We start from the raw sequence: 27,041 nt of genomic DNA, 5'->3' as shown, positions 1-27,041 counted from the left end.
CTTTAAAGGGGTACTCCGGTGGAAGAAAAAAAAAAATTCAAATCAACTGGTGCCAGAAAGTTAAACAGATGTGTAAATTACTTCTATTTAAAAATCGTAATCCTTCCAGTACTTATCAGCTGCTGTATGCGCCACAGGAAGGTAAGTTGTTCTTTTCAGCCTGACCACAGTGCTCCCTGCTGACATCTCTGTCCATGTCAGGAACTGTCCAGAGCAGGAGAAAATGCTCATAGCAAACCTCTCCTGCTCTGGACAGTTCCTGACACGGACAGAAAAATGAAATGTATGAAATGGATAAGTGGCGATATTTAACTTTTCACATAGTATGACATTAAAGGGGTTATCCAGGAAAAAAACTTTCTATATATATATATATATATATATATATATATATATATATATATATATATATATATATATATATATATCAACTGGCTCTGGAAAGTCAAACAGATTTGTAAATTATTTCTATTAAAAAATCTTCATCCTTTCAGTACTTATGAGCTTCTGAAGTTGAGTTCTTCTTTTCTGTCTAAGTGCTCTCTGATGACATGTGTCTCGGGAATTGCCCAGTTTAGAAGAAAATACCCATAGCAAACCTCTTCTACTCTGTGCAGTTCCCGAGACTAGCAGAGATGTCAGCAGAGAGCACAGTTGCCAGACAGAAAACAACAACTCAACTTCAGCAGCTGATAATTATTGGAAGGAGTAAGATTTTTCAATAGAAGAAATTTACAAATTTGTTTAACTTTCTGGAGCCAGTTGAAATAAAGAAAAAGTTTTTTTCCTGGATAACCCCTTTAATATTTCCTCTTGTAACATTAGAAAAATTTAAAGAATTTAGATTTTAAAATGTATATTGATGATAGGAAGAATCATAATATTCGATAGAATGGTACATGATATTGAGGCAGGAGGCCATTGATGAAAGCTGGAACTAATATGGTGACTTTTATTTTGAAAATCCAAACCTTTTCTTCATTCTTTTTTTTTTTTCTCCCGTCTTTTCTTCCTATGGTGGTAAAAACAAGACCACCCTCTTCTATCCTGTCCCCTGTAAGATATTTAAATGTTAAAATGTAAACAAGATCCATAAAAAATTCAATACAAACCATTGTTCATCAATGGGGGGAAAATTTATTTTTATTTTATGATTTTTTTTTTCTATTAGTTAATTTAATTTATCTAATGTATCCAAGAGGTGGTGACTGCTGGCTCCAGAAAGTTAAGCAGATTTGTAAAATACTTCTATTAAAAAATCTTAGTCCTTCCAATAATTATCAGCTGCTGAAGTTGAGTTGTTCTTTTCTCTCTGGTAACAGTGCTCTCTGCTGACATCTCTGCTTGTCTCGGGAACTGCACAGAGTAGAATAGGTTTGCTATGGGAATTTGCTTTTACTTTGGACAGTTCCTGAGACACGTGTCATCAGAGAGCACTTAGACAGAAAAGAACCACTCAACTTCAGCAGCTAAAAAGTACTGAAAGGATTAAAGGGGTACTCCGGTGAAAACCTTTTTTCTTTTAAATCAACTGGTGCCAGAAAGTTAAACAGATTTGTAAATGACTTCTATGAAAAAATCTTAATCCTTCCTGTACTTATTAGCTGCTGAATACTACAGAGGAAATTCTTTTCTTTTTGCAATTCTCTCTGAAGACATCAAGAACACAGTGTTCTTTGCTAACGTCATTATAATAATAATAACTCTTTATTTATTGTTGTCCTTAGTGGGATTTGAACCCAAGGCCCCAGCACTGCAAGGCAGCAGTGCTAACCACTGAGCCACCATGCTGCCTTTAGCATACATCTGCTATGCACGGTTGCTAAAATGGACAGAGATGTCAGCAGAGAGCACTGTGCTCGTGATGTCATCAGTGTTCCAAAAAGAAAGGAATTTCCTCTGTAGCATTCAGCAGCTAATAAGTACTGGAAGGATTAAGATTTTTAATTAAAGTAACTTACAAATCTGTTTCACTTTCTAGAAACAGTTGAGATATGAAAAAAAAGTTTTTTCCTGGAATACCCCTTTAACCTCTTAAGGACCAATGACGTTGTGGAACGTCATGGCACCCTGGGCTTTAAGGACCAATGACGTTCCACAATGTCATGGCGTTTTCCGGTCTCTGCCACTCGCCGGGCAGAGATCGGAACCGGGTGCCTGCTGAAATCCTTCAGCAGGCATCCAGGGCAAACGCCGAGGGGGGCCATGTAGGACGGGGGAGTGCTGGGGACCGGCCCCGATACTTACTTCGTCCCTGAAGACCCGGATCCCGGCATGAAGACGGCGGCAGCGGCGACAGGTGAGTAGATCTTCAGCCGCGGTCGGGCCCTTTACAGCAATGCACGTCGCCGTAAAGCGACATGCATTGCTGTAATGGGACCCTGTAAACTGCAACTCCCAGCATGCCCAGACAGCCCTTGGCATCTAGGCATGCTGGGAGTTGCAGTTTTGCAACATCTGGAGGTCCACAGTTCGGAGACCACTGTGCCCTTCAGATGTTGCAAAACTACAACTCCCAGCATGCCTGGACAGTTTTGGCATACTGGGAGTTGTAGTTTTGCAACATCTGGAAGGGCACAAATTGGGAACCACTGTATTAGTGGTCTGCAACCTGTAGTCCTCCAGATGTTGCAAAACTACAACACCGAGCATGCTGGGAGTTGTAGTTCGGCAACATCTGGCTCTAAAGATGTTGCCGAACTACTACTCCCAGCATGCCTGAGAATGTTTGGGAGTTGTGGTTTTGCAACATCTGGAGGCACACTGGTTGGGAAACATTCTCTGTTTCCTAACTCAGTGTTTCCCAACCCGTGTGCCTCCAGCTGTTGCAAAACTATAACTACCAGCATGCACTGATGGACTGTGCATGCTGGGAGTTGTGGTTTTGCAACAGCTGGAGGTCCCCCCCTGTGAATGTACAGGGTACACTCACATGGGCAGGGGGCTTGCAGTGAGTATCAGGCTGCAAGTTTGCGATGCAGCAAATTTTGCGCGGCAGCTCAAACTCGCTGTAACCCCCCGCCCGTGTGACTGTACCCTAAAAACACTACACTACACTACACTAACACAAAATAAAATAAAAAGTAAAAAAACACTACATATACACATACCCCTACACAGCCCCCCTCCCCTCCTCAATAAAAATGAAAGCGTCTGGTACGCCACTGTTTCCAAAACGGAGCCTCCAGCTGTTGCAATACAACAACTCCCAGTATTACCGGACAGCCGTTGACTGTCCAGGCATGCTGGGAGTTTTGCAACAGCTGGAGGCACCCTGTTTGGGAATCACTGGTGTAGAATACCCCTATGTCCTCCCCTATGCAAATCCCTAATTCAGGCCTCAAATGCGCATGGCGCTCTCACTTCGAAGCCCTGTCGTATTTCAAGGCAACAGTTTAGGGTCACATATGGGGTATCGCCATACTCGGGAGAAATTGCCTAACAAATTTTGGGGGTCTTTTATTCCTTTAACCCCTTATGAAAAGGTGAAGTTGGGGGTCTACACCAGCATGTTAGTGTAAAAAACATTTTTTTTTACACTAACATGCTGGTGTTGCCCCATACTTTTCATTTTGACAAGAGGTAAAAGAGAAAAGCGCCCCCCAAAACTTGTAACGCAATTTCTCCTGAGTACGGAGATACCCCATAAGTGGGCGCAAAGTGCTCTGGGGGCGCACAACAAGGCCCAGAAGGGAGAGTGCACCATGTACATTTGAGGTGATTTGCACAGGGCTGGCTGATTGTTACAGCGGTTTTGACAAATGCAAAAAAAACAAAACCCCACATGTGACCCCATTTCGGAAACTACACCCCTCACGGAATGTAATGAGGGGTGCAGTGAGAATTTACCCCCCACTGGTGTCTGACAGATCTTTGGAACAGTGGGCTGTGCAAATTAAACATTTTGTACAGCCCACTGTTCCAAAGATCTGACAGACACCAGTGGGGGGTAAATGCTCATTGTACCCCTTGTTACGTTCCTCAAGGGGTCTAGTTTCCAAAATGGTATGCCATGTGGGGGTTATTTTGCTGTCCTGGCACCATAGGGGCTTCCTAAATGCGACATGCCCCCGAGCAAAATTTGCTCTCAAAAAGCCAAATATGACTCCTTCTCTTCTGAGCATTGTAGTTCGCCCGTAGTGCGCTTCAGGTCAACTTATGGGGTACCTTCATACTCAGAAGAGATGGGGTTACAAATTTTGGGGGGTATTTTCTGCTATTAACCCTTGCAAAAATGTGAAATTTGGGGGGGAAACACACATTTTAGTGAACAAAAATTTTTTTTTTTTACGTATGCAAAAGTCGTGAAACCCCTGTGGGGTATTAAGGCTCACTTTATTCCTTGTTACGTTCCTCAAGGGGTCTAGTTTCCAAAATGGTATGCCATGTGGGCATTTTTTGCTGTCCTGGCACCATAGGGGCTTCCTAAATGTGACATGCCCCCGAGCAAAATTTGCTCTCAAAAAGCCAAATATCACTCCTTCTCTTCTGAGCATTGTAGTTCGCCCTTAGTGCACTTCAGGTCAACTTATGGGGTACCTCCATACTCAGAAGAGATGGGGTTACAAATTTTGGGGGGTATTTTCTGCTATTAACCCTTGCATAAATGTGAAATTTGGGGGGAAACACACATTTTTGTGAAATTTCTTTAACAGTTTTTTAAATATGCAAAAGTCGTGAAACACCTGTGGGGTATTAAGGCTCACTTTATTCCTTGTTACATTCCTCAAGGGATCTAGTTTCCAAAATGGTATGCCATGTGGGTATTTTTTCCTGTTCTGGCACCATAGGGGCTTCCTAAATGCAACATGCCCCCCAAAAACCATTTCAGAAAAACGTACTCTCCAAAATTACCTTACTCGAAAGAAATTGGGCTACAAATATAAGTATACATTTTCTCTTTTTACCCCTTGTAAAAATTCAAAAATTGGGTCTACAAGAACATGCAAGTGTAAAAAATGAAGATTGTGAATTTTCTCCTTCACTTTGCTGCTATTCCTGTGAAACACCTAAAGGGTTAAAATGCTGACTGAATGTCATTTTGAATACTTTGGGGGTGCAGTTTTTATAATGGGGTCATTTATGGGGTATTTCTAAGATGAAGACCCTTCAAATCCACTTCAAACCTGAACTGGTCCCTGAAAAATTGGGATTTGGGAAATTTTGTGAAAAATTTGGAAAATTGCTGCTTAACTTTGAAGCCCTCTGGTGTCTTCCAAAAGTAAAAACTCGTAAATTTTATGATGCAAACATAAAGTGGACATATTCTATATGTGAATTAAAAAAAAAACATTATTTGAAATATCCATTTTCCTTACAAGCAGAGAGCTTCAAAGTTAGAAAAATGCAAAATTTTCAATTTTTTCATAAAATTTTGGAATTTTTCACTAAGAAACGATACAAGTATCGACAAAATTTTACCAATACCATAAAGTAGAATATGTCACGAAAAAACAATCTCGGAATCAGAATGATAGGTAAAAGCGTCTTAGAGTTATTAATGCTTAAAGTGACAGTGGTCAGATGTTCAAAAAACGCTCTGGTCCTAAGGTGTAAAATGGCCTGGTCCTTAAGGGGTTAAGCTGCTCCTCGTGTTAAAATATATATATATATATATATAAAAAAAAAATAATTATAATAATAATTCTGTACTCAGTACTAGTGTTGAGCGGCATAGGCCATATTCGAATTCGCGAATATTCGCGAATATATGGACGAATATTCGTCATATTCGCGAATATTCGCATATTCGTAATATTCTCGTTTTATTTTCGCATATGCGAATATTCGCATGTACGAAAATTTACATATACGAAAATTTGCATGTGAAAAAATTAGCATAAGCGGAAATTCGCATATGCGAAAATCAGCATATGCAAATTTTCGCATATGCAGAAATTCGCACACCAGTCTCACACAGTATTATTAGAGCCTTCTTACACCACATAAGCTGGAAGCAGAGAGGGATGATCACTGTGATGTGTACTGTGAAAAAAAAAACAACGAATATTCGTAATTATGAATATATAGCGCTATATTCGCGAATATTCGCGAATTCGCGAATATGCGATATTCGCGAATAAAATTCGAATTACGAATATTCGCGAGCAACACTACTCAGTACCCCATAATGACAAAGTGGCAACAAAAATTATTTGCTAATTTATTAAAAAGGAAAAAAAAATGAAACTTGTTTCAGAAGCTTATAAATGCGCCTGTAACCAACACCATTGTTATGTTTTGTAACAATTAGGTTTTGAAGATCTTGAGACAGCTCTTTGCTTTTACCCATCATGAGATGTGTCTTGTGTGACACCTTGGCAATGAGACCTTTTCTGTAGGTCATCACCTGAAGCAGCTGATAATAATTTTCACTGACAAGGGGCTGTATTTTTTTTTTTAATTACTGATATATTTCAGCTGTTGTCTTGGCTTTCCAAACCTTTTTTCACCTTCCTTTCTTCATGTGTTCAATACTTTTCCCTTGTGTCATTTCACATTATTACACAGAACTTAAAGGGGTGCTCCAGGGAAGTACATATATAAAAAAAAAAGCTCCAAAGCCACCACACTACCTGGATATGTTCCCTGTAAATGATCCTGCCTGATATGCATGGCTCACATGGCTCCTGTTGTCTTCTCTGGCTGCTTCATATTCTTGCTTCTGGCTGCTTCATACTGCATCTCTGTTCTCATTGTTGTTCAGCTCTTCCCAGCTCCCTCTCGGAGAGCAGCCCCCACCCTCTTCTCTGTGAGCAGAGAGTTACAGTGTGATTGATTGAATGAGGCTGCACACACCTCCTACCTAAAGGGAGAATGACTAATCAGTACAGGGCAGAAACCACGTGGTCTGTGTCTCTCAGGAGGGTGGGGGCTGCTCTCAGAGAGGGACTTGGACTGGACTGGGACTCGGAGATATCTGTCATCTGTAGTTAAGTCCCCCAATATTGCGTCCACATTTGTACTTAGGCTCCCATAACATATGCCCGTCTCTTCTTTTTCTCACTTGCTCCTGCCTCCCCCATGCTTGTACATGTTGAGCCGGAGGGGGTAGAGCTATAACAAGCCTGGCACTGGTCCAACCAACTGCTTAAAAATCCATGCCTCCACTCTGTGGGTGAAGGTGAATTGTTATCTGTAAGGTTAAAGGGGTACTCCGCCCCTAGACATCTTATCCCCTATCCAAAGGATAGGGGACAAGATGTCTGTTCACGGTGGTCCCATTGCTGGGGACTCCCAGGATCTTGGCTGCGGCACCCCAGACATATGGTGCACAGAGCGAACTTCGCTCCATGCCGGATGACTGGCGATGCTGGGCGGAAGCTTGTAAGGTCACGGCCACGCCACGCTCGTGATGTCACGTCCACACCCACTCAATGCAAGTCTATGAGAGGGGGCATGACAGACGTCATGCCCCCTCCTATAGACTTGCATTGAGGGGGGGGTGGCCGTGAGGTCACAAGCCTCCAGTGCTGCGGAGTACCCCTTTAACCATTTTTAACTTTTATAACAATTTTATAACATCCAGGGCACCCCAACTTCTATCAATCATAATACTGTACCAGGGTGCGCCCTGAGGATATCTCTTTACTAACACCTGTGCAGACCCCTCTTTACTGTGCTGGCCTAAGGAAGAATGGGATTTGCCCTGCAAGACGTTTTAATCACTAATGTGTATTTTTCTTATTTTTACAGCTCATTCTATAGCTAAACACTGGTGCATGGCTCATGTGTATGTAAGATTTCTGGAGGTTCTTTTTGTACATTTCATGTTATTGATTTGTTCCTCGGGTCAGATGTGTACATTACCACCTATGTCAGACCTGGAGGGGATAAGACAACCCGGAGATATCATGATAGGAGTATTACTACCCATTAACTCTGACAAGATCTACCAAACACCCACATTCAATGTACAACCACCCAGGACCACCTGCAAACCGTAAGTAAGCCCAATGCCAAGATGATGCTACTGGTTTAGAACTATTGCTTTCTTATGTGATGGTATAATTTATATATTAGGTGTAGAATAGTCTTTCTTTAGATTAAAGGGGTATTCCAGGAAAATACTTTTATATATACCGTATATACTCGAGTATAAGCCGACCCGAGTATAAGCCGAGACCCCTAATTTCAACCCAAAATCCCAGGAAAAGTTATTGACTCGAGTATAAGCCTAGGGTGGTAAATACCTCATCCCCCCGTCATCATCCAGACCCGTCATTAACATCCTCATCATCATCCCCTTGTCATCATCCCACACATCCCCCCTTCATCATCCCCTTATCATCCCACACATCCCCCCTTCATCATCCCCTTGTCATCATCCCACACATCCCCCCTTCATCATCCCCTTATCATCCCGCACATCCCCCCTTCATCATCCCCTTATCATCCCACACATCCCCCCTTCATCATCCCCTTGTAATCATCCCACACCCCCCCTTCATCATCCCCACCCCCCTTCATCATCCTCTTCTCAAGCCATCGGCTGTCCGGGCTTGCTGGGAGTTGTAGTTTTGAAACCTCCGGAGGTCCGCAGGTTGAAGACCACTGCGGCCTTCAACATCATCCAGCCCCCTCTCACCCCCTTTAGTTCTGAGTACTCACCTCCGCTCGGCGCTGGTCCGGTCCTGCAGGGCTGTCCGGAGAGGAGGTGGTCCGGTGAGGAGGTGGTCCGGGCTGCTATCTTCACCGGGGGCGCCTCTTCTCCGCGCTTCCGGCCCGGAATAGAGGCGTTGCCTTGACAATGACGCAGAAGTACGTTGGCAATGAACGCACCTCTGCGTCGTTGTCACGGCAACATGACTATTCTGAGGCCGGGCCCGAAGCGCTTAGAAGAGGCCTCCCCGGTGAAGATAGCAGCCCGGAACCACTATGCCACCGGACCACCTCCTCTCCGGACAGCCCTGCAGGACCGGACCAGCGCCGAGCGGAGGTGAGTACTGTACAGAACTAAAGGGGGTGAGAGGGGGCTGGATGATGTTGAAGGCCGCAGTGGTCTTCAACCTGCGGACCTCCGGAGGTTTCAAAACTACAACTCCCAGCAAGCCCGGACAGCCGATGGCTGCCCGGGCTTGCTGGGAGATGTAGTTTTGAAACCTCTGGAAGTCTGCAGGTTGAAGACCACTGCGGGTGGGGGAGTTCACTCGAGTATAAGCCGAGGGGGGTGTTTTCAGCACGAAAAATCGTGCTGAAAAACTCGGCTTATACTCGAGTATATACGGTATATATATATATATATATATATATATATATATATATATATATATATATATATATATATATATATATATATATATATATATATATATCAACTGGCTCCAGAAAGTTAAATAGATTTATAAATTACTTCTAGTAAAAAATCTTAATCCTTTTAGTACTTATGAGCTTCTGAAGTTAAGGTTGTTCTTTTCTGTCTAAGTGCTCTCTAGTGACACGTGTCTCAGGAACCGCCCAGTTTAGAAGAGGTTTGCTATGGGGATTTGCTTCTAAACTGGGCGTTTCCCGAGACACGTGTCATCAGAGAGCACTTAGACAAAAAAGAACAACCTTAACTTCAGAAGCTCATAAGTACTGAAAGGATTAAGATTTTTTTAATGGAAGTAATAAACAAATCTATTTAACTTTCTGGAGCCAGTTAAACGGGATCAGTATTTTCCTCAGGGAGAGGACACAACTTCTGGCATAGGACGGAGATTTAAGTAGGCCATTTAGCACTCTGCGGGCTCCTGGGTAAAAAAACATGCAAATTAGCTCACCACACCACCTACATAGGTAGTGCGTCCTGCAAAAAAGCTCAGGCTCCACTTAAGAAGTCTCAGAACTGATTGGGATTCATGCCAAGCCAGAACTCTCTCTCCAAAAGGAAAGAGGACCCATCTGCAGACAGCCAGTTCATATATTAAAAAAAAGTTTTTTCCTGGATAACCCCTTTAAGTGCATTTTCACATCTACACACATAAGAACGTCTAGAAGGGGAGCGGGCAACAGACGTAAATGTACATCCATTGTCCTTAAAGGGGTACTCCAGTGTAAAACTTTTTTTTTTAATCAAGTGATGCCAGAAAGTTAAACAGATTTCTAAATTACTTCTATTTAAAAATCTTAATCCTTCCAGTACTTATCAGCTGCTGTATACTCTACATGGAGTTATTTTCTTTTTTGAATTTCTTTCCAGTCTAACCACAGTGCTCTCTGCTGACACCTCTGTCCATGTCAGGAACTGTCCAGAGCAAGAGCAAATCCCCATAGCAAACCTCTCCTACTCTGGACAGTTCCTGACATGGACAGAGGTGTCAGCAGAGAGCACTGTGGTCAGACTGGAAAGAACTCGAGAAAGAAACAGAACTTCCTGTGGAGCATACAGCAGCTGATAAGTTCTGGAAGGATTAAGACTTTTAAATAGAAGTCATTTACAAATCTAGAATACAAAAGAGAAGACAGACCTCAAGGTATATATATATATATATATATATATATATATATATATATATATATATATATATATATATATATATATGTAAAGATGAACAAGCTAGTTAGATATGCATGAACAGTTTATTAATAAAATACAATTGAAAGTATGTCCAAGCAGGGCCCTTGCTGTGGACTATATACTCATTTGTGCTCAAAATTCATACATGAACAAAATGAACTGTTAAAATAATCTAAAATTATTTAAAATTATTAAAAAAGTCATTGGAGGTATATATGTTGTAAAAATGTTGTAAAATATCCTCAGTACGGCCACCCACAAGTAGTTCAATATATTGATATTGTATCCGTGGTATTTAGTAGCAAAGTATATTTGTAGCAAAATTATAGTTTGTAATAAGGGGCTGGTGCTGTGCACCACTCACCACGCCGCTTCTAAGATCACCGCTTCTAAGATCACCGCTTCTAAGATCTCTGCTGGACACACACGAGGACGCTGTCTGCCCACACTCACTGCTAGACTGGCGCCATCTTTCCAGTGCCAAAACACCAGCCAGACGCTAACCTGTGCCACTCCGGATACCAAGCCAGACCAGCGCACGGACATCACCCCGGGCCGGCCGCATAACCGTGCCGGTCCTAAGAAGCGAGGTTCCTCTTCCAGTGATCTTAGAAGCGGTGATCTTAGAAGCGGTGATCTTAGAAGCGGTGATCTTAGAAGCGGTGATCATAGAAGCGGTGCGGTGAGTGGTGCACAGCACCGGCCTCTTATTACAAACTATAATTTTGCTACAAATATACTTTGCTACTAAATACCACGGATACAATATCAATATATTGAGCTACTTGTGGGTGGCCGTACTGAGGATCTTTTACAACATGTTTACAACATATATACCTCCAATGACTTTTTATAGAAACATAGAATGTGTCGGCAGATAAGAACCATATGGCCCATCTAGTCTGCCCATTAATCGGAATACTATGAATAGTCCCTGGCCCTATCTTATATGGAGGATAGCCTTATGCTTATCCCATGCAGGTTTAAACTCCTTCACTGTATTTGCAGCGACCACTTCTGCAGGAAGGCTATTCCATGCATCCACTACTCTCTCAGTAAAGTAATACTTTTAAATAATTTTTAATAATTTTAGATTATTTTAACAGTTCATTTCGTTCATGTATGAATTTTGAGCACAAATGAGTATATAGTCCACAGCAAGGGCCCTACTTGGACATACTTTCAATTGTATTTTATTAATAAACTAGCTTAATACCCGGCGTTGCCCGGTTTTTCCTTCCTAATCCTTGTTGGGGAGGAAAATAAACCAAGGAGGAAGCTTTTGACTTCATATCCCATCCTCATACATTGTTGTCATATCCCAACCCCATATCCTGTCCTCATATCCCGACCTCCTATCCCGACCTTCAATCCCGTCCTCATATCCCATCTTCCTATCTCGACCTCCTATCTCAACCTCCTAACCCGACTTCCTAGCCCGTCCTCATATCTCGCTCTCCTATCTCGACCTCCTATCTCGACCTCCTATCACGACCTCCTATCCCATCCTGCTATCCCGTCCTCATATCCTGTCCTCATATCCCGACCTCCTATCCCGTCCTCATATCCCATCCTCCTATCTCGACCTCCTATCTCAACCTCCTATCCCAACCTCCTATCCCGACTTCCTAGCCCGTCCTCATATCCCATCCTCCTATCTCGACCTCCTATCTCAACCTCCTATCCCGTCCTCATATCCTGTCCTCATATCCCGACCTCCTATCCCGACCTCCTATCCCGTCCTCATATCCCATCCTCCTATCTCGACCTCCTATCTCAACCTCCTATCCCAACCTCCTATCCCGACTTCCCAGCCCGTCCTCATATCTCGTCCTCCTATCTCGAACTCCTATCTCGACCTCCTATCACGACCTCCTATCCGATCCTCCTATCCCGTCCTCATATCCCGACCTCCTATCCCGCCCTGTAATATGTGTACCAGGTATTGAAATATCTCCAGCCGTACGGAAGTTATGTGGGAAAATACATTTCCCATTGATTTGCATGGGACTTTAAACAAAAATCCTGACCCTCACAAATGGGGGTAGTTAAGGGTTAAATTAACTATCATGACAACAACAAAGAACGTGGTCTCAAATGGCTGGAGGTGCTCAACCCCAAACATTCTTTGTTGTTGTCTAAATTTTATACTTGGAGGTGTGTAAACTCCATATGTAATGCACCTTGAATATCTTCCAAGCAGCATTAAGGTAGCACCTGTGAGGCCATGCACCTATATTAGCCAACTTATGTGGGGCTTGCAGCTTGCCTCCCCCCTCCCATTGTATGTGTGCTTAGCCACACTGGAGGGTACCTGGGAGCAGGCTGTGAGTCGATCTAATGCTGCCGTAATTGCCCAATGGCCCCTGTTTTGCTTATCACGCACAGGTAGGTTTGGCGCTAGGTCCGGTGCCATTTTGAGAAACCTTGGCGTTGGTGTGCGGGCTCTGGTGTGTCCTTCATATAAGGATATACTGGCGAATGTCTCAATTTTAACATCAGTGTTGAGGGATAGCCAATGTCATTGTATACATCTACCACAGTAGTGTATTAAATTAAATATCATATATTTTAAGTGGACATATAAGTAACATATATTTCCCATTGACTTGTATGGGACTTTAAACATAAACCCCGCCCCTGGCAAATGGGGGTGAGTAAGGGTTAAATCACCTATCCTATGTTTGTTGTTGACATATAAGTAACGTGTGCAAAGTTTCATGTTAATATCTTTAGCCGTTTGGAGGTTTTTGTGGAACATACATACATACACACACACATTGAGTTTTATATATATTTTATGTATATATATATATATATATATATATATATATATATATATATATATGTAAATTGTTCATGCATATCTAACTAGCTTGTTCATCTTTACATAAATATACCTTGAGGTCTGTCCCTCCTCTTTATTCCTGTACCGTATCTTTTGACATGTAGGGTACGTGCAACACAAGTACCTCGGTATATATACATATAGCGTGAGCCCCCAATCTCCTAATTTACAAATCTGTTTACCTTTCTGGCACCAGTTGATTTAAAAAAAAAAAATTGTTTTCCACCAGAGTACCCCTTTAAGGGGTTATGCTTGAAGGGTGTTTAGGGAGTTTTTATTCATTACTTTTTTATTGATGATTAGGCTTAGGCTTCTATAGAATAAAGTACAATCCTATAAATACCTTCCTCACAGCCTTGTCACTTCCGCTCTGAAGGTGCCTGGCCCGGCTGTGCAGTGCTTCCTTGTGTCAGTGTGGTACAACGACCTGCTTAGCCTATTACTTGCCACAGTGGTCTCTTGTCTTGGCCAGTGATTAGCTAAGCAATGAAGTCCTGCTCAAAGCTTTTGTCTCGGAAGCATCAAAAGACAGAAGCAGCGGGGGACCAGACGCAGCCGAAGCGGGGGACCAGACACAGCCGAAACAGGTAGACTAGACTATAAATAGAGCTACTCATTAACATGCAATGTTTGGGATGTTTTATAGTTGTTTTTTTACTGTCAACATTAGAGATGAGTGAGCCAGATCCGGAAAACCCAGATTCGACCCGAACTTTAGGATTTTTCTCTGCGAACACTCGAGCTTTTACCTGTTCGGCTCACGCGAGCCGGTAAATAGCGTGAAAACACGTAAATGCATGTTTTTTTGTGAACGGAAGGAGCAGGGCGGGCAGGGGGCGGTGAGATGACGTAGGGAAAGCAGCAGATCACATCATAACCCAGATCTATGAAGTAGGTGATTGGCTGCTTACTGTGTCAATCAAGCACAAAGGCCAATAGGACACAGATAAAAGGGCAGTAGTCACCCACAGAGTTCAGAGCGCTTTTAACTTCTGCAGAGTGCGAGAGAAAAGTAAAAAAAAAAGGTAGGGGCGCGCTCTCATGTGTAATGGGGACATGGTTGGATGGCCAGAAACCACTACACTCAAGGTAATGTGATGTCCTGCTGAGGTTATCAGCGGCGGCAGCACCTCACCTGGGAAGTGGGTACAATGGAAGGTGGTAGCGGCAGTTGTGCAGCTCGAAACCCCTATCCGTATCCACAAAGGGTACGGAAACAGTGGAAACAGTGGAAGGAGAGGAAAAAGGGGGTTATAAACGAGTGCTACTGCTTTGAGAAATGAATTCAGGACGCCACTGTACCACAGGACAGTTTATTATGGTTCAGAGCTATAGGACAACGCGTTTTGGCACCAGCATGTCCCTTCTTCAGGTCCACAAAACAATTAATTTAAGACATCCTGTAGCCTGTGTTGTGCTAGGATGGCGTGCCCATCCAAAGGATAGGGGATAAGATGTCTGATCGCGAAGGACCCCCACAATCTCCCTGATGCAACCGGTGTTCGTTTAGAGCGTTAGATGCAGTCACACCTCCTCCCATAGACTTGCATTGAGGGGGCTTGGCTATGATGTCACGAGCCTCCACCCCGCATCGTAAGTCACCTGGCACGGAGAGAAATTCGCTCTGTGCACCACATGTCTGGGGTGCCGCAGCTGAGATCAGGCATCTAGGATGTCTAGGGGCGGAGTACCCCTTTAAGTGTACAGCGCTGTGGAATCTAAATGTGCTACATATAGAGAGAATTATTATAAAATTCACAATTGCAGATTTTAAAACCATTTTTACTCCGACCGCCCCCCCCCCCCCCCCCCCTCTAAATCTGCAGTCTGACACAAATTTGCATGGTTTGGTGCATATTTTCCACTGCAGCTTTCCCCGTGAAAATGCTTCAAATTTCCAGATCTATTTTTCCAGGCCTGCTGTCCAGTTGCTGTTGCACACAAGCATTAGCTGCCATGTATAAGAGGCACACACTGCTTCATACACTGGTGCACCTGGTGCTGCTGAACCCAAAAGTCGCACATTGAACATTAATCAATATTCTATCTATCTATCTCATATCTATCTATCTATCTCATATCTATCTATCTATCTATCTATCATCTGTCTATCTCATATCTATACATATCTATCTATCTTATATTATCTATCTATATCTATCGATATATCTCATATCTATCTCATATCAATATATATATATATATATATATATATATATATATATAGCATATCTATCTCTCATATCTATCTATTTATCTATCTCATATCTATCTATCTATATCATATCATATCTATCTCATATCTATCTATTTATCTATCTCTTTATCTCACATGTACAGTGGGTATAATAAGTCTTCACACCCTTTTAAAATGTCAGGTTCTTGTGATATTAAAGAATGAGACAAAGATAAATCTCGTCCGAACTTTAATGTTACCTATACGGGGAATAATTTAATTACAAAACAAACTGCAATCTTTGAGGGGAAAAGAAATTAAAAAAACACACACTATATCCTAGTTGCATAACTGTGCACACCCTCTTATAATTAGGGATATGTTCCATAGAAGTCATTGCACATCGGCTATCACTTAAAGTGACTGAATAATCACAAAAAAGTTCAGCTGTTCTAGTAGGATTTTCCTGACCTTTGCTTAGTTGCTCTTTATCTCAAAGCAAAAGCCACGGTCCGCAGAAAGCTTCCAAAGCATCAGAGGAATCTCATTGTTAGAAAATATCAGTCAGGAGAAGGGTACACAAGAATTTTTAAAGCATCAGATTTACCATGAAACATAGTGAAGACATTATCATCAAATGTAGAAGATCTGACACAATAAAGACATTAACAAGAACTGGATGTCCCTCCAAAATTGATGAAAATACGACAAGAAAACTGGTCAGGAAGGCTTCCAAAAGACCTACTGCAGCATTAAAAAAAAACTGCAGGAATTTTTGGCAAGTACTGGCTGTGTGTTACATGTAAGAACAATCTCCTGTATTCTTCAAATGACTGGGTCATGGGGTAGGGTGTCAAGATGGAAGCCTTTTATTACAAAGAAAAACATCCAAGCCTGGCTGAAGATTGCAAAAACAAACATCAAGTCCCCCAAAAGCAAGTGGAAATATGTGTTATGATCTGATGAAACCAAGGTTGAACTTTTTGGCCATAATGCCAAAAGGTATGTTTGGCTTAAAAACAACTTTGCACATCACCCAAAGAACACCATCTCCACAGTGAAGCATGGTGGTGGCAGCATCATGCTTGTGGGCTATTTTTCTGGGGCCTTAGTAAGGGTGGAGGGAATTAAACAGTTCCAAACAGCAGACAATTTTGGCATAAACCTTCAGGCGTTCATAGAAACCAAAATGACATTCAGTCAGTCATGGACCTCCATTAGGGAGGAAGACTAATGAATCGGTTGATGCATGTGTCTTTATAGAGGAAGAGGTTCTACGTTTGCTGTCTAAAGTGAAGACAAATAAGTCACAGGGGCCTGATGGGATACACCCAAAATTATTAAAAGAGCTTAGTGGTGATCTAGTAAAACCGTTAACAGATTTATTTAACCAATCACTGGTAACAGGGGTCGTCCCAGAAGATTGGAAATTAGCAAATGTCGTGCCCATTCACAAGAAAGGAAGTATGAAGAAATCAAGCAGCTATAGGCCAGTAAGTCTGACATCAATAGAGGGGAAATTAATGGAAACCATACTAAAGGATAGGATTGTGGAACATCTAAAATCCCATGGATTGCAAGATGAAAAACAACATGGGTTTACTTCAGGGAGATCATGTCAAACAAATCTTATCGATTTTTTTGACTGGGTGACTAAAATAATAGATGGCAGTGGGGCAGTAGACATCACATATCTAGATTTTAGTAAGGCTTTTGACACTGTCCCACATAGAAGACTTATCAATAAACTACAGTCATTGAGCTTGGACTCCCATATTGTTGAGTGGATTAGGCAGTGGCTGAGTGACAGACAACAGAGGGTTGTAGTCAATGGAGAATATTCAGAGCAAGGTCTTTTTACCAGTGGGGACCTCAGGGATCTGTCCTGGGACCAATTTTGTTTAATATCTTCATTAGTGATATCGCAAAAGTTCTCGATAGTAAGGTGTTGGTCTTTTTGCTGATGACACAAAGATATGTAACAGGGTTGATGTTCCTGGAGGGATCCGCCAAATGGAAAATAATTTAGGAAAACTAGAAGAATGGTCAGAACTCTGGCAACTGAAATTTAATGTTGGGAAGTGCAAGATAATGCACCTGGGGCATAAAAACCCTCGGGCAGAATATAGAATATATAACACTGTCCTGACCTCAGTATCTGAGGAAAGGGATTTACGAGTAATTATTTCAGAAGACCTAAAGGGGTTATCCAGGAAAAAACTTTTTTTTATATATCAACTGGCTCCAGAATGTTAAACAGATTTGTAAATGAGAGACAAAGGGTGCATACCCGAAACGCGTCCACACTGATCATTGGTTGTTTGTTACCTGGCTGAGTCCCGCTTGCATGCGGTTTTATGGGATCTGAATAAACAGAATTTTTCATCGCACCACTGGCTACCTATTTCTGTTCTAGATTTGTAAATGACTTCTATTAAAAAATCTTAATCCTTTCAGTACTTATGAGCTTCTGAAGTTAAGGTTGTTCTTTTCTGTCTCAGTGCCCTCTGATGATACGTGTCTCGGGAACCGCCCAGTTTAGAAGAGGTTTGCTATGGGGATTTGCTTCTAAACTGGGTGGTTCCCGAAACACGTGTCATCAGAGAGCACTTAGACAGAAAAGAACAACCTTAACTTCAGAAGCTCATAAGTACTGAAAGGATTAAGATTTTTTAATAGAAGTAATTTACAAATCTGTTTAACTTTCTGGAGTCAGTTGATATATATAAAAAAAGTTTTTTCCTGGATAACCCCTTTAAAGGTAGGAAGACAATGTAATAGAGCAGCAGGAAATGCTGGCAGAATGCTTGGATGTATAGGGAGAGCTATAAGCAGTAGAAGAAAGTGCTCATGCCGCTGTACTTAACACTAGTGAGACCTCACTTGGAGTATTGTGCGCAGTACTGGAGGCCGTATCTCCAAAAGGATATAGATACTCTAGAGAGAGTTCAGAGAAGATACTAAACTAGGATATGGATTGCAGGATAAAACATACCAGGAAAGATTAAAGGACCTTAACATGTATAGAAGAAAGAAGAGACAGAGGGGATATGATAGAGACTTTTAACTCCTTAAGGACCAGGCCAATTTCCACTGTAGGACCAGAGCGTTTTTTGCACATCTGACCACTTTCACTTTAAGCATTAATAACTATGGGATGCTTTCACCTTTCATTCTGATTCCGAGATTGTTTTTTTGTGCCATATTCTACTTTATGTTAGTGGTAACATTTTGTCGATACTTGCATAATTTTTTTGTGAAAATTCCCAAAATTAGAAAAAATTTGAAATTTTGCATTTTTCTAGCTTTGAAGCTCTCTGCTTGTAATGAAGGGGTGTAGTTTCCAAAATGGGGTCACATGTGGGTATTTATTTTTTTGCATTTATGTCAGAATCGCTGTAAAATCAGCCACCCATGTGCAAATCACCAATTTAGGCCTCAAATGTACATAGTGCTTTCTCACTCCTGAGCCTTGTTGTGCGCCCGCAGAGCATTTTATGCCCACATATAGGGTATTTTCGTACTCAGGAGAAAGTGCTTTACAAATTTTGGTGTCTTTTTTTCCTTTTACCTCTTGTTAAAATAAGGGCAACACCAGCATGTAAGTGTAATTTTTTTTTTTTTACACTAACAGGCTGGTGTTGACCCCAACTTTTCTTTTTCATGAGGGGTAAAAGGAGAAAAAGCCCCCAAAATTTGTAGTGTCATTTCCCGCGAGTACGGAAATACCCCATATGGGGCACTAAACTTTTTCCTTGAAATACGACAGGGCTCTGAAGTAAAAGAGCGCCATGTGCATTTGAGGACTAAATAAGGGATTGTATAGGGGTGGACATAGGGGTATTCTACACCAGTGATTCCCAAACAGGGTGCCTCCAGCTGTTGCTAAACTCTCAGCATGCCTGGACAGTCAGTGCTGTGAGTTGTTGTTTTGCAACAGCTGGAGGCTCCGTTTTGGAAACACTGCCGTACAATACGTTTTTTATTTTTATTGGAGGGACAGTGTAAGGGGTATATATGTAGTGTTTAACCCTTTATTATGTGTTAGTGTAGTGTACTGTTTTTAGGGTACGTTCACACTGGCGGCGGTTTAGACTGAGCTTACCGCTAGGAGTTTGTGCTGCGGTGAAAAATTTGCCGCAGCTCATATTTGAAGCAGGAAACTTACTGTAAACCTACCCGTGTGAATGTACCCTGTACATTCACATGGGGGGGGGGGGCAAACCTCCAGCTGTTTCAAAACTACAACTCCCAGCATGCACTGACAGACCGTGCATGCTGGGAGTTGTGCTTTTGCAACAGCTGGAGGCACACTGGTTGGAAAACCTTCAGTTAGGTTCTGTTACCTAACTTAGTATTTTCCAACCAGTGTGCCTCCAGCTGTTGCAAAACTACAACTCTCAACATGTACTGATCGCCAAAGGGCATGCTGGGAGATGTAGTTATGCAACAGCTGGAGGTACGCAACTACAACTTCCAGCATGCCGAGACAGCTGTTTGCTGTTTGGGCATGCTGGGATTTGCAGTTTTGCAACATCTGGAGGGCTACAGTTAGAGACCACTGCACAGTGATCTCCAAACTGTGGACCTCCAGATGTTGCAAAACTACAAATCTCAGCATGCCCAAACAGCAGTCTGGGTATGCTGGGAGTTGTAGTTTTGCAACATCTGGAAGGTTACAGTTTAGAGACCACTGTATAGTGGTCTCAAACTGTAGCCCCCCAGATGTAGCTAGGCAACTCACTGGCTTCCGTAGGGTCCAGGGAGCCAGCCGCACGATATTGCCGCCCACCGATCTCCGCAGCCAATCATCGCCCGCAGCTGGGTTAGTGGACTCCGGCGCCGGTCCCTTACGGTTTCCCCGTTCTTCCCACCTATTGTGGGCCCCCCCGATTTGCTATTGGTGGTCGCTTCTTGATGACCAATAGCAGGGATAGGAGGGGTGACACCCCTGCCACCTCACTCCTATCCCTTCAGGGGGACCGTGGGTGTCTTGGACAACCGTGATCCCCCTTATTTTCCCGGTCACCTGGTCACCATAGACCCGTATGACCCGGAATAGCCGTAAATCACAAGTGTGAGGGGTCTGATGACCCCCCTGGGCATTTGCGCGGGGTGCATGCTGATCAATATCAGCAGTCACCCCGGTCCGTTCCCCGCCCGGCGGGCAGTGGAGACCAAAATTCCCAAGGGCGTACAGGTACGCCCTTGGTCCTTAAGTACCGGGGAGCAAAGGCGTATCTGTATGCCCTTGGTCCTTAAGTGGTTAAATACATAAAGGGAATCAACACGGTAGGAGAGCATATTTAAAAGAAGAAATACTACCACAAGAGGACATAGTTTTAAATTAGAGGGGCAAAGGTTTAAAAGTAATATCAGGAAGTATTACTTTACTGAGAGAGTAGTGGATGCATGGTATAGCCTTCCTGCAGAAGTGGTCACTGCAAATACAGTGAAGGAGTTTAAACATGCATGGGATAAGCATAAGGCTATCCTTCATATAAGATAGGGCCAGGGACTATTGCTAGGACTCAGATTATTGGGCAGACTAGATGGGCCAAATGGTTCGTATCTGCCTACACATTCTATGTTTCTAAGGAGAAAATTCAAAATCTTAAATTTTTTACACTTGCATGTTCTTGTGGACCCAGTTTTGGAATTTTTAGATGTAAAAGGAGAGAAATCACCCTAAAATTTGTAACCCAATTTATCTCGAGTAAGGAAATATCTCATATGTGTATTTCAAGTGCTCTGTGGGTGCACTAGAGGGCTCAGAACGGAAGGAGCGACAATGGAATTTTGGAGAATGAATATTTCTGAAATGGTTTTTGCATACACATTTAGGAAGCCCCTATGGCGCCAGAACAGCAAAAAAAAAAAAAAACACATGGCATACTATTTTGGAAACGACATCCCTCAGGGAACACAACAAGGTCCAGTGAGCCTTAACACCCCACAGGTGTTTGACGACTTTTCGTTAAAGTTGGATGTGTAAATTAATTTTTTTTTTCACTAAAATTCTGGTTGTTCCCCAAGTTTTACATTTCTACAAGGGGTAATAGGAGAAAATTTCACCCAAAATGTGTAAACCCATCTCCTCATGTGTGGACGTCAAGTTCACTGCAGGTGAACTACTATGCTCAGAAGAAAAGGAGTCACATTTGGCTTTTGGAAAGCAAATTTTTCTGAAATGGTTTTTGGGGCATGTCACATTTAGGAAGCTCCTATGGTGCCAGAACAGCAAAAAAAAAAAAAACACATGGCATACTATTTTGGAAACTACACCCCTCAAGGAATGTAACAAGGAGTACAGTGAGCCTTTACACCCCACAGGTGTTTCATGACTTTTCGTTAAAGTTGGATGTGTTAATGAAAAAATATATATATTTTTCACTAAAATGCAGTTTTTTCCCCAAATTTAACATTTTTACAATGGGTAATAGGAGAAATTTGTAACCCCATTTCTTCTGAGTATGGAAATACTCGATATGTGGCTGTCAAGTGCTCTGCTGGCGCACTACAATGCTCAGAAGAAAATGAGAACCATTGAGCTTTTGGAGAAAGAATTAGTTTGGAATGGAAGTTAGGGGCCATGTGCGTTTACAAAGCCCCCCCGTGGTGCCAAAACGGTGGACCCCCCACATGTGACCCCATTTTGGAAACTACACCCCTCACAGAATTTAGGGGTGCAGTGAGCATTTACACCCCAATGGCGTTTGACAGGTCTTTGGAACAGTGGGCTGTGCAAATGAAAAATTACATCTTTAATTTTCATGGACCATTGTTCTAAAAATCTGTCAGATACCTGTGGGGTGTAAATGCTCACTGCCCCCCTTATTACATTCCGTGATGGGTGTAGTTTCCAAAATGGGGTCACATGTGGGGGGGGGGTCCATTGTTCTGGCACCCTGGAGGCTTTGTAAACACACGTGGCCTTCAATTCCAGACAAATTTTCTCTTCAAAAGCCCAAATGGTGCTCCTTCTCTTCTGAGCATTGTAGTTCGCCCGCAGAGCACTTTACATCCACATATGAGATATGTTCTTACCTTGTGAAAATGAAAAATTAAAGGCAACACCAGCATTAGTTCAAAAAAAAATTTTTTTTTCATTTCTCCATCCAACTGTAATGAAAATTCGGCAAACACTTGTTGGGTGTTCATACTCACTATACTCCTTGTTACGTTTGGTGCTGGATTTAGTTTCCAAAATTGGGTCACATGTGGGTATTTATTTTTTTGCGTTTATGTCAGAACCGCTGTAAAATCAGCCCCCCCCCTGTGCAAATCACCAATTTAGGCCTCAAATGCGCATAGTGCACTTTCACTCCTGAGCCTTGTTGTGCGCCCGCAGAGCATTTTACGTCCACACATGGGGTATTTCCGTACTCAGGAAAATTGTGTTACAAATTATGGGGGTCTTTTTTTTCCTTTTACCTCTTGTGAAAATAAAAAGTATGGGGCAACACCAGCATGTTAGTGTAAAAAAAAATGTTATCATTTATTTACACTAGCAGGCTGGTGTAGATCCCAACTTTTCCTTTTCATAAGGGGTAAAAGGAGAAAAAGGGCATGCTGGGAGATGTAGTTATGCAACAGCTGGAGGTACGCAACTACAACTTCAAGTATGGCGAGAAAGCCATTTGCTGTTCGTGCATGTTGGGAGTTGTAGTTTTGCAAGATTTAGAGGGCCACAGTTTAGAAACCACCGCACAGTGATCTCCAAACTGTAGCCCTCCAGCTGTTGCAAAACTACAAAGCCCAGCATGCCCAAACAGCAAACAGCTGTTTGGGCATGCTGAGAGTTGTAGTTTTGCAACATCTGGATGGTTACAGTTTAGAGACCATTGTATGCTTCAACAAAGCATTAGTTTAAGGATGTGCACACTTATGCAACCAGGTAATAGGTTTGTTTGTTTTTTCCCTGAAAGATTTCACTTTGTTTTGTAATTGAATTGGTCACGTTATCGGTCACATCAAAGGTGGAAAAAGTTCTGACATGATTTATCTTTGTCTCATTTTTCAACATTACAAAAAACTGGCATTTTAAAATGGTGTGTATACTTTTTATATCCACTGTATCTGTCTCATTATCTATCTATCTATCTATCTATTTATCTCATATCTATCTATCTATCTATCTCATATCTATCTATCTCATATCTATCTATCTATCTATCTATCTAGATAAAGTAAATATGATGCTGCACTCCACAGATAGCAAAAAGGTGGTTTTATTCCATCATGTGCAAAGACAACGTTTCACCAGTCTCACACTGGCACCCCGAATTTCTTTTCTACTCTGGATATTGGTAGTGCTGTTTTTATTTGCATTGTATCTATCTATCTATCTCTCATATCTATCTATCTCATATCTATCTATCCATCTCATATCTATATCATATATATCTATCTCATATCTATCCATCTCCTATCTATCTATCTCATATGTATCTATCTATCTATCAACAGGAGAATACAGCAGCACACTGCTAGCACAAAGATATAGATAAAACATGAGTATATAGATACAACATGAGAAGCTATTCAGCTCCTATTGCAGGATCTGGAACATCCAAATCACCTTATATACACCTGATAGAGGTGGGTGGGGTGCAAGAATCAACATGGAGGTAGCCACTCCCCCATATGTGTAATACAAACAAAGAATAAGTTGGCCAGCACTATTGATTCCAAACTATTAGACGGACCTGGCTTACAGGTGCAGGTTGTTGGGCTAAATATACAGCAACAGGAGAATACAGAAGCACACTGCTAGCACAAAGATATAGATATAACATGAGTATATAGATACAACATGAGAAGCTATTCAGCTATGGTGCAGTAATGAAATAGTGAGATACTTAGCTTGCAATTTGGCGGCCAAATAGCTTGGACCGTCCCACCACGGTAAGGTGATCTCATTGGGACAAACCCTACACTATGAATATGCCTCTGTGTGAATAGATCAGCAGGCATTGCAGGTTCTGGAACATCCAAATCACCTTATATACACATGATAGAGGTGGGTGGGGTGCAAGAACCTGCTGATCTATTCACACAGAGGCATATTCATAGTGTAGGGTCCGTCCTAATGAGATCACCGTACCGAGGTGGGACGGTCCAAGCTATTTGGCCGCCAAATTGCAAGCTAAGTTACTGCACCATAGCTGAATAGCTTCTCATGTTATATCTATATACTCATGTTTTATCTATATCTTTGTGCTAGCAGTGTGCAGCTGTATTCTCATGTTGCTGTATATTTAGCCCAGCAGCCTGCACCTGTAAGCCAGGTCCGTATGATAGTTTGGAATCAATAGTGCTGGCCAACTTATTCTTTGTTTTTATCTATCTATCTAACCAAAGGATAAACTGGCCAGCACTATTGATCCAAACTATTGTAAAAACCTGGCCTGCAGGTGCAAGCTGCAGGGCTAAATATACAGCAACAGGAAAATACAGCAGCACACTGCTAGCACAAAGATATAGATGAAACATGAGTATATAGATAACACATGAGTATATAGATAGAACATGAAAAAGCTATACAGCTGTAATGCAATAAATGAAAATATGAAACTATGAAAATATGAGGTACTTAGCTTGCAAATTTGGCGCCAAATAGCCAGGTTTTTACAATAGCCAGGTTTTTACAATAGTTTGGATCAATAGTGCTGGCCAGTTTATCCTTTGGTCGTATTACACATACGGGGGAGTGACTACCTCCATGTTGGCTCCTGCGCCCCACCCACCTCTATTAGGTGTATATAAGGTGCCTTGGATGTTTCAGACCTTGCAATGCCTGTTGTACTGTTCACACAGAGGCATATTCATAGTGTAGGGTCCGTCCCAGAAGGAGGTCACCTTACCGTGGTGGGACGGTCCACGCTATTTGGCGCCAAATTTGCAAGCTAAGTACCTCATATTTTCATAGTTTCATATTTTCATTTATTACATAACAGCTGTATAGCTTTTTCATGTTCTATCTATATACTCATGTGTTATCTATATACTCATGTTTCATCTATATCTTTGTGCTAGCAGTGTGCTGCTGTATTTTCCTGTTGCTATCTATCTATCTATCTATCTACTCATATCTATCTATCTATCTATCTATCTCATATCTATCTCATATCTAAAAAACATATACAAAAACTAACATAATTCTGTCCTATAGGTTTAGAGTGGAAACATATCAAATGCTTCAAACCTTGATGTTCACTATGGAGGAGATTAACAGTAATCCCAATATGTTGTCTAATAATACATTAGGTTACCAGATGTATGACACCTGTAATATACCTCACTATGAATTACAAGGGGCTTTACAGTTCCTGACTGACTCTAGTATTACTATCACCGACAACCAGTGTCAGTCTACATCGTCCTTCACAGCTGTTATTGGAAGCATAGCTTCAGCCAACTCAATAACCTTGGCTCATTTTTTGGGAACCTTCAAATATCCTCAGGTAAGAAGATATGTTGAGATGATACTTCTACTTTGCAGTGACATCAGTCATTTTTCCCAAAAATCTACGGCGAAACTGAAAAAAAAATCATTGTGCGACGAAATTGAAGAAAAAAAACGCCAGTTTGTGACTTTTGAGGGCTTCCGTTTCTATGTAGTACATTTTTTGGTAAAAGTGACACCTTATCTTTATTTTGTAGGTCCATACGATTCAAATGATACCCTACTTATGTAGGTTTGATTTTGTCGTACTTCTGTAAAAAATCATAACTGCATGCAGAAAAATGTATACGTTTAAAATTGTCATCTTCTGACCCCTATTACCTTTTTTTTTTTTTACCGCTTATGGGGCAGTATGAGCATTTTTTGCGCCGTGATCTGAAGTTTTTAGCGGTACCATTTTTGTATTGATCGGACTTTTTGATCGCTTTTTATTCATTTTTTCATGATATAAATGTGACCAAAAATACGTTATTTTGGACTTTGGAATTTTTTGCGTGTATGCCATTGACCGTGCGGTTTAATTAATGATATATTTTTATAGTTCGGACATTTACGCACACGGTCATACCACATATGTTTATATTTATTTTTATTTACATGTTTTTTATGGGAAAAGGGGGGGGGTGATTGGGACTTTTATTAGGGAAAGAGTTAAATTACATTTATTAACTTTTTTTTTTTACACTTTTTTTTTGCAGTGTTATAGCTCCCATAGAGGGCTATAACACTGCACACACTGATCTTATACCCTGTTCACTGCAAAGCCATAGCTTTGCAGTGATCAGGGTTATCGGCGGTTGATTGCTCAAGCCTGCATCTCAGGTTGGAGCAATCAATCGCCGAAGGGACATGCCGGAAGAAGGTAAGAGGACCTCCGCTCGTGTCCCAGCTGATCGGGACACCGCATTTTCACTGCGGTGGTCCCGATCAGCCCCACTGAGCAGCCGGGCAGCTTTCACTTTCAGTTTAGACGTGGCGTTCAACTTTGAACGCGGCGTCTAAAGGGTTAATAGCATGCAGTACCGTGATCGCTGCCGCTCACTATTAGCCC

The 27,041-nt window shown here is 41.8% G+C and overlaps 1 protein-coding gene across 1 annotated transcript in view; it reads left to right on the top strand.

Annotated features, from left to right (window-relative positions):
* The first annotated feature begins 134 nt into the window (after window positions 1-134).
* LOC130367586 (extracellular calcium-sensing receptor-like) overlaps window positions 135-27,041 on the top strand; it is a 43,294-nt gene continuing 16,387 nt past the window's right edge. The window contains exons 1-2 of the mRNA XM_056570096.1: window positions 135-141; window positions 7,696-7,942. Coding sequence (XP_056426071.1) covers window positions 7,722-7,942 — 221 coding nt within the window. The 5' untranslated portion in view covers window positions 135-141; window positions 7,696-7,721. The remainder of the gene's footprint in view (window positions 142-7,695; window positions 7,943-27,041) is intronic.

The sequence above is a fragment of the Hyla sarda genome, chromosome 4 (genome assembly GCF_029499605.1).
Source record: "Hyla sarda isolate aHylSar1 chromosome 4, aHylSar1.hap1, whole genome shotgun sequence".
Lineage (NCBI taxonomy): Eukaryota > Metazoa > Chordata > Amphibia > Anura > Hylidae > Hyla > Hyla sarda.
This window is presented reverse-complemented; position numbering and strand designations above follow the sequence as displayed.